Source organism: Sesamum indicum, linkage group LG6 (genome assembly GCF_000512975.1).
Source record: "Sesamum indicum cultivar Zhongzhi No. 13 linkage group LG6, S_indicum_v1.0, whole genome shotgun sequence".
In the NCBI taxonomy this organism is placed as follows: Eukaryota; Viridiplantae; Streptophyta; class Magnoliopsida; order Lamiales; family Pedaliaceae; genus Sesamum; species Sesamum indicum.
The window spans coordinates 16226276-16235451 of record NC_026150.1 but is presented as its reverse complement, the minus strand read 5'-3'; the positions used below and the strand labels follow the sequence as shown (position 1 = coordinate 16235451).

The 9176-nt window shown below is 31.3% G+C and overlaps 1 protein-coding gene across 1 annotated transcript; it reads left to right on the top strand.

Moving 5' to 3' along the window:
• LOC105164618 (beta-glucosidase 24) lies at positions 2755–7587 on the top strand. Its single transcript, XM_011083310.2, has 12 exons — positions 2755–2903; positions 4373–4439; positions 4595–4653; positions 4740–4815; positions 5003–5080; positions 5182–5269; positions 5368–6093; positions 6180–6400; positions 6521–6552; positions 6787–6898; positions 6974–7082; positions 7157–7587. Exons 1-12 carry the CDS (start codon positions 2823–2825, stop codon positions 7359–7361), a joined length of 1854 nt encoding a protein of 617 aa, XP_011081612.1. The 5' UTR covers positions 2755–2822; the 3' UTR covers positions 7362–7587.

The following is a 9176-nucleotide window of genomic DNA, read 5'->3' as shown; positions in this document are numbered from 1 at the left end:
CGATCCCATATATATCAATTAACTCTCAATTAATACATATGATTGATTGAATTTTGACTTGTTTAATATTAGAGAGCAAGCTGATCATAGTTGAGTGTGATTATTGTAAATATTGCAGAGATAAGGTGAATGTAAAAGGTTACTTTGCATGGTCGTGGTGTGATAATTTTGAATGGACCGAAGGATACACTGTCAGATTTGGGCTTATTTACGTCGACTACATGAATTATCTCACAAGATATCCGAAAGCCTCAGCGATATGGTTCGCTAACTTTTTGGCCACTAAGAAATTTGTGCGTGAACAGAAGAAACAAGAATCTGGGCAGAAATAAGGTGATGGAGGCCATGGCAGTGATGGATCTGTCTTATGTTGGATTAATGCGTATTTATTGTATTCTCTTTTGATTAATTTCCTCTGGTGTTTGTTGTTACTGCACATCGCGCGCTCAGCTACTAATTAATACTCGTCGTCGACAATATTAATTTGTGCGTTTAGCAGCATCAATAAAATATTAGTATGTACAATTATATTGTCAAACAAACTAATAATAACTCTATTATTTCTAATTCACTTTTTAAATTTAATTGATTATGCACTACAAGAAAACAGGGTATTAGAGACGAAAATTTATTTCCGTTTCTGAAATTATGATTTCCGTCTGTAAAATAAATCAGCGATGGAAAATCGTCGCCGCACTCTGTGGCGGAAAGCCCAGTGCTAAATATTAGCGACAGAAATATTTCGTCTCTAATTCTGGATCGAACATTTTCGTCGTTGATTCTCGAACCAGAACAAATTTTAGAGTAATCCGTCTCAATTCCATTGATAAAAAAGTACTTCCGTCTCTAATCCATCTCTGAAGGTAAAATTTTTGTTTATTAATTCTGTCTCTAATTTGTCTGTAAAACCTTACAATTTTCGTCTCTAATATGTCTCTAAATCCTTACAAATTACCATCTCTGTTTCGATCTCTAAACTCCCAACATTTTTTGTCTCTAATTTTTTTTTGTTATTTTGCAGATTTTTTTCCTGATCATTATACTATCAAATACTTTCACTCAATACCAAAATCTGAATTTTTCAAACCAAAAACAATAAATATTAACAAAATTTTGTGTAAAATTCCTGCCTCTCATTTTGACCCAAATTTTGTATTCGAATACATGCAATACTGATGTACGAAAAGTTTCCCAATGTGAACATATAGAAAATAGTCTTGTATATAACCAAATTTATTAATATTAATAGTGTTATTGTTCAAAAAAAGCAATAAAATAATTTGAAGACATGAATGCAAACCTACACTTGTATTGTCATGAAGGGACGAGCGGTCAACTATATTAATTTTTGAAGTCGTGGATTTACTAATTACTCAATTTACAAGAAAGGTGCCTGCAGATTAAAGTCGTACTAGAAAATTTTAATATCACAGACATTGACTGAAGCTTATGTACCAACATACAATATATCGTATGCGACTACTATACCACGTAAATTTGCCACGTTTCATTAATTTGTTCAACTTCTTTTTTATATTATAAAAAATTTGATTAGAATTGATTTCCACCTCGATCACCCCGAATTATGACATATTTTGGAATCATAAATCACTTGTAAAAATATTTATAAATTATTTATTATTTAAAATTAAATGCATTTTGCACCTGTGAACTATATATATAATCGCATTAGTTCTTTTAAAATATAAAAAGTGACAAAAATGCTCTTGATAATAATTTGACATTGGTAGGACAAAAATACCCTTCCATATCTCTTATACTTTTTATTTTACTCCCTAAAGTATGTTTTATTAAAAAAAAAAATATCCCCTGAAATTACTTTTATATATAAGTGATTTAAAATTATAGCTTTTTATAAATTATATAATAAAAAAAATATTTACAAGCTCAATAGATGCAAATATATTTTAGAAAGTAAATTATTTGTCTTAAAAAATAAATATGCGTAAATACATAACACATATAATTTTATTTAAAAAAGAAAGTATGTTATATAACTTATAAATCTTTATCCAATTACATGTACACATGCATAATTAAAATAAATCATATCATTAAAGAAAATTATAGAATTTATAGATTTGTATATTTTACAGCGTGTATATAATATATATATATATATGTACAATGTAATATTTTAAAATTATATTGATAATTTTTATTTTGTAAAAGAATCAATATAGATATATAGCACAAGCTAAAACTATTTAAATTTTTTAATAGATTGTAAAGAAATATAAGAATTGTAAAATTATAAAATTTATACAGATTCTATATTCATTATAAAAATTATAAATTTTGGGTATAATTTATTTTAAATATTTCTTTTATAATAACTTAAATCATATTTTAGGTGAATGATTGTTAAAAGATACATTCTAGGGAGCGTAAATAATAAGGTCATTTTTTGTTACAAAAAAATTGAAACATAACACGACGCGATATTTTATTATATTTTATAGTTTAAGTAAATAAATGCACTTAATACATAATTTAGGTGCAGGTTGAAAAACTTATTTAACCTTATTATTTATTAAGAAAACTTTTATATGAACAAAAAAATAAAGAAATTGTTATATAGATAGAGTATGAAAGTATGATTGAAAATGGGTTATTAGAATTGAATTTCCAGGAAAATGGGTTTAAGGACAGGTGGCGTTGGCTTAATTATTAAGTCAATTAGGTTTAATAGTCTACTTAAATTAATGCAAATCACAGCTATAAAATAGGTAGAGTTGGGATTAGGTCTTCATCGTTCATCAACCCCAAAATCCTTTCAAAAAGAGTGTTATTAGGAATTAATGGAGAAGAAATTCTCTCAAATCACTCGTACTCACTTCCCTCCAGATTTTGTCTTCGGAGTTGCTACTTCTGCTTACCAGGTGAATAATATATAATTACAATCACTATTTCTATTATTTTTTATATTAATAAATACTTTTTTATTATTTGGCATCAAATTCAAACCCCTCCCATTTTAGCTTTTTATCTATTTCTCTTTATCAAAATGCTTCTGTAAATTATTAATTATAATTTTATTTATTTTTTAAAAAAAATTGAATTTTGTTATAACTTCAGTGGATAATTTTTTAAAATTTGCATCCACGTCGTCCTATTTTTTAAATCTTAAAAAAAATACAATAAAAATAAAATTGATAATTCCATCCAAATAGTACATAATTTCATTAAATATTAGAAGGCATTGAACGTTTTTTAAACAACATAAAGGTATTCGTAATAACATCATACATCAGAAAAGTTCATTGTAATTTACCACTTCTTTGTCCATCTTTATTCTAAAAATAATTCCATAAATACCTTTAACTGATATGTAGAAAATTGATAGATAGATTGATATACTTCAGAAACCTGTGTACGTCACTAAAAAAATTTACTATTGTTTATGCCCTAAAGTCATCGGAAATAATTATTATTAATCATAATTAAATAAAAATTAATATAAATTAGTTTATTTTCCATGAAAACTATTTTTATGATGCTCTTAGTCATGACAAATATTTTACCCGCAATCAAGAAAATCATGACCGACAATTATTGCGGGCAATAAACAATAATTATCTACTACAGCTATATACTTTTAACCATACAAATTAGTCATAATTAAATATTATATTTTTTCTACTGCATACATAATATATATGTTAACTTCTTTTGGATTAATATGTTGATTTTTATTTTGGAGAAAATTCAATTTTAGTTGTATAACTATATGGATTGCAATTTTGGTCTTGTTTAAATCAAATTTCGCAATTTAGTCTTGTAACTTAAAAGAAAAAAAAAAAGCAATTTTAGGACAACTCCAGCCAACTTTGCAGGAATTCTCAATTTAATTAGGTCATGTATACAAATCACATCTCATTTTCTGGCAAAATTGATTAGAGTTGTCCTAAAATTAAAAAAAAATAATAATAATTACTGTATGACCAAATTATGAAATTTGATTTCAACAAGGTCAAAATTACCATTTTTTATAATTACAAGACTAAAATTGTCTTTTCTCCAATGAGTAAAGTGCCAAATCTATATATATAATTTTAGTTCTATATTTATAGAGGTGGCAATTTGACCATGTTGAAATTAAATTTTGCAATAATTAAAAAAAATGCAATTTAGGGCAACTCCAGTCAATTTCGCCAAACTTCTAATTTAATTAGATCATGCATAAACTATACGTAATTTTCGAATAAAAATACTCAAATAAAAAATTTTTAAAAAATTACAGAATTAAATTAAAAAAATTAATTCGTCCATAATTAAAAATATCATCGCTAATTACAAGACTAAAATCGTATATTCCCCTTTATTTTGCTTATCCTTTACAATTTTTCAGCATGAAGGAGGTGCTGCAAAAGGCGGTAGAGGCCCTAGCATCTGGGACACTTTTACCCAAACTCGGGGTCTCTCTCTCTCTCTCTCTCTCTCTCTCTATATATATATATAAAGATTGCATGAATAATTTATGTGCATGTGTAAAGCTGTATATAATTAGGGCAAGTAGTTACCAGCTTCATTTATAACGCTTATATATGAATGGGTTGCTTGCGAGTGACAGGCAGAATTCATGATGGATCCAACGGAGACGTCTCTGCTGATATGTATACCAAATATAAGGTAACTTATTTTGTTCTTCTACCTATTTATATACTTCACTTACATATTGTTTACTAATTAAGGATAGATTTGTGTACTGTATTCAGGATGACATTAAGATGATGAAGAGCATGGGTTTTGATGCCTACAGATTTTCGATTTCATGGTCAAGAATTTTGCCTCGTAAGATATATAATTCATACAAACTAGACTCTTATATATATATATATCATTGATGACACAAACCAATATTACTAATTAATTATTCAATTTATTGGTTTACATATAAATGATTAGTCATTAATTAATTTTTAAACTCTGTACGTGCAAGTTTTGAAATACATATATTTGAAATTGAGTTGGTGTTTAGGTGGAAGGGTTAGCCTTGGTGTCAACAAACAAGGCATTGACTACTATAATGATCTTATCAACACTGTCATCGCAAATGGTTAGACTCACCGCCACTGTCAATTATGTACATATTCCGATCATTATCTGGATTACCATATGCATACATGATGCATTAATTAACTACTTGTGATGTTGCAGACATGAAACCCTTTGTCACTCTGTTTCACTTCGATCTTCCTCATTCTTTGCAACAAGAGTACGATGGCTTCTTAAGCAGAGACGTGGCGTGAGTACTTTATGATCTTATTTCAAGATTCTATGTACTAATTAACGATTACAAGTAAAAAATATTATTGTGATTGTGATACATGTTTTAATGTATAGGGAGTTCTTCCGGGAGTTTGCAGAGGTGTGCTTTCGGGAATTTGGTGACCGAGTGAAATATTGGATGACATTGAACGAGCCATGGAGTTATGCTTATAATGGATACGTGACATACGAATTTCCACCTGGTCTGGATCCTGCTTTAACCCCTTCACCTCCAATTCATTCTATTCCGGCAGTCATTGCACATGGACCTCCGCCTATAGCTTCTCAATATTATCTATACGCAACTCCGACAGATGTTGTAATGAATTCGTCTCCGCCAGCAGCTCTACCACAAACATCGCCCAAAATGTTGAAATTCATACCCTATAGGAGTAGACCACATCACCATATTGAGCAACACCATCGACTTATTGAGCAACATGATCATCGACTTTTGAAAGCAGTGCCCTCCAATTCCATTATAAATAATATTAGCACTAGTGTCTACAAACTATACTCGGAGGCAGATCCACCCAGAGATGCACATGCTCCCAACTCGAATCAAATTTATTACAGTGGCTCCAAACGAACGCGGGATCCAGCCAAAGATGCATATACTGTGGCAAGAAACTTGCTGCTCGCTCATGCACAAGCTGCTCACTCTTATAGAACCAAATTTCAAGGACGTCAAAAGGGCAAGATAGGAATCGCACTTAACTTTTTCTGGTGTGAGCCTCACGTGAAAGATGATGCTGATGATAAAGAAGCAGCCAAAAGAGCTATGGATTTTACATTGGGATGGTAATTAATTCATTCATTCATCATCCACTACTTTAACTATAACATCATTTGACGTCTCATTTTTAATTATGCGACCATAATTTCAGGTTTTTGGAGCCTGTATTAACCGGTCAATATCCAAAAAGTATGAGAGATTACGTCCCTTCTGGAAATCTGGCAGCTTTCTCAGATGGTGAAGCCAAGATGCTCAAGGGCTCTATTGATTTTCTGGGTCTAAACTATTACACAGCCTTTTATGTTGCCAATAACCCCAATCCCAGCCACAAACAAGGCTACAAGGAAGATCAGCGCCTGGATCTTAGTTACAGTAACTACTTTTTCACCTAATTATTATTTCTTTTCATCTCTTCACCTTAATTCTTCTTTTCGAACCAAATTAATTAATACATGCAGCTGATTCCATCCTTATGCTATTTTTTTTCTGCAGCTGATTCCCTTGAGAAGCTAATAGGCCCACAGGTGAAATCCAGAGATCTACATTAACTAATATTACTGAAGTTTATATGCATGTGCTTTAATAATTTATTAGTCCTAAATTTTCTCTCATCGACTTGCTAATTAATTTATTGTTAAGTAGAAATTATATCGCATCGCATCATGTAATCAACTAATTTTATTGGGCTGGAAAATTTAATCTTATTACATTTTAATAACAAATTGAGTTATGTAATAAATTTGTATGGATCGACATAGGCTGGTTCGGAGTGGTTACACGTATATCCAGAAGGAATTTACAATATGCTGATAAAATACGTCAACGGCAAATACAAAGACAAGATCCCTGCTATATACATCACTGAAAATGGTACATTACACACTCCATATGTACTCAGTTGCTATGTTATACTTGATAACTAGCTTTCAACTCGTACTTAATTAGGGGTGGATGAAAGGAACGACCTAATGCTTCCACTTAAAGATGCTTGTGCGGACCGCATGAGGGAGGACTATCATAAACGCCATCTTGAATATCTTCTAAAAGCAATGAAGTAAGTTTTCATGAAAACATATATGATTGATTGTATGGATTAGAGATGCATTAAATAATTGTTTGTGATTGCAGGGACAAGCAGGTACCTGCGAATGTTAAAGGTTACTTCGTGTGGTCATGGTGTGATAATTTTGAATGGGCTGCAGGATACACAGTCAGATTCGGGCTTATATATATAGACTACGAGAATCAACAAAAAAGATATCCCAAAGCCTCAGCCATATGGTTCTCTAAGTTTCTGGGCAGTAAGAAACTTGTAGGTGCAAGCAGTAGATGAGTGATGGATTGTCGAATGTTGAATAGCGTGTTGTGTCGTGTTCTCTTTTAATTGTTGTTGTTGTTGTTGTTAATGGCGCTGAGCAGGTGGATGAATAAGTACTAGTGCTATAGTGGTCGAGAATGTGCATTTGCATCAGCATAATTAAATAAACTGCTCCACCTCTGTCTTGTTTCCTTAATTTCTTCTACTGTCGTTGAGCAGCATCAATTAATAAATGTTTTTTCTTTTGTTTTAATCTATATTTTTTGCTTGCTAATTTAGATTTTTTGAGCGCCAAATATGATACGCATGCAACACATTACTGATTGGATCTACAGTTTATAAATTCAAGTATTACAGTTTAGAGTTTATTTTTTTTTAGATTTTGGCACTTTCATTTAATTTCCAAGTATTGATGCTTAATGCTTTTTTGGATCCGTAATTATGGTGGAGTGACATTTTTAGTCACTCTAATTTCAACTTTGCAATTCAGGATATTTGTTTTCCAAATAGTGTAGTTTACAGTTACAAATTTCGTTTGACTAATAGTATTTAATTGGATTAAATGTAATTTTTCTCCTCTAACTATAGCTCAATCCCATTTTAGTTCTTTATCTTTTTCAGGTTTGGATTTGGTCCCCTATGTAATTGAATTGCTCAATTTTAGGACTATTTTAGCCGGAAAAAATACCCAGCCCGTCGGAAATTTACACGTGGCTCCTATGTGGACATTTAAATTGGGGCTGGGGCCTCATTGGTTGACATTTAAATAACTTGACAAATTTTTGAATTAAAAAACATTGAAAAAGAAGCAAAACACTCAACAAACACACTAAACACTCAGCACGCACGATTCAATAGATAGAAATCCCCAAATTCCTAAAACCCGTCTCCCCCAAATCGAAACACTCACGCAATCCCCAAAAATCAGACGAAAATCTGGTCCACGATGGTGATGAAATGGCCAAAGCGTCACTTGGGCTTGCCTCCGCCTATGTACCGTAAGTTTTCTATGTTTTAAAGTTGGTTTTTTTTTTTTTATTGTTTTATGAGTTATTTGTTGTTTTTCCTCCGCCTTTTTGTTGTTTATTGCTTGTGTTGTTTATTGCGTGTGGTCCCAGAATGTTTTTTGTTTAGTATATGGTTGGCATGTGTTGTCTCTTTTCAGATATTGTTTATTGCTTGTGGTCCATATTTTTTATGATTTATATATTTAAAATAATGCTCTGTACGTACTGTTACTGTTACTGTTGAATGACTATGTTATTTTTTTTTTAAATATTGTACAGACCCTCAAAGTGATTCTATTACACTTTCTGTGCACTATGATGGTGTAGCCACACATGTTCCCGAAGGAAAGTATATAGGGGGTAGTGTCAGTAAATTTAACTATGTTTTGCCTAAAGAGTGTTGTATGGAGACATTGAATATTATATGTGATAGTATTGGGATAATAAGGGGTAGAAGGTTCTATATACTTCTTAACAAAGGGTTTAAATTGTTGATTGATATCAATAATTTCCAAAGGCAATATAAGAGGTTTAAAAAAGTTAGAGAGATGTCAATATATGTGGATGTGGATATGGGTGTGGGAAAGGGGACTGAGGGTGCTAATTGTTACACAGTTGAGATTTATGTGGCGGATGTTACACAGTTGAGACTTATAGGAGAGTGTATAACCCTGCCATACAACCTAAGTCATGTGGCCTTGTGGTCTGAGTCTTGCATAATTTCTCCTCTACCACCCAACTTTGGAAGGGGTGCAGGGAGGCCTCCAAAGGCAAGAAGAAGAGAAAGTGATGAGCCTACATTGAAGAACAAAAAGAAAAGCAA

Coding starts and splice junctions, on each gene's coding strand:
- LOC105164618 (XM_011083310.2), top strand. CDS start 2,823: ATGGAGAAGAAATTCTCTCAAATCACTCGTACTCACTTCCCTCCAGAT. Junction 2,904..4,372: donor TTGCTACTTCTGCTTACCAG/GTGAATAATATA, acceptor ACAATTTTTCAG/CATGAAGGAGGTGCTGCAAA. Junction 6,553..6,786: donor AGAAGCTAATAGGCCCACAG/GTGAAATCCAGA, acceptor GGATCGACATAG/GCTGGTTCGGAGTGGTTACA.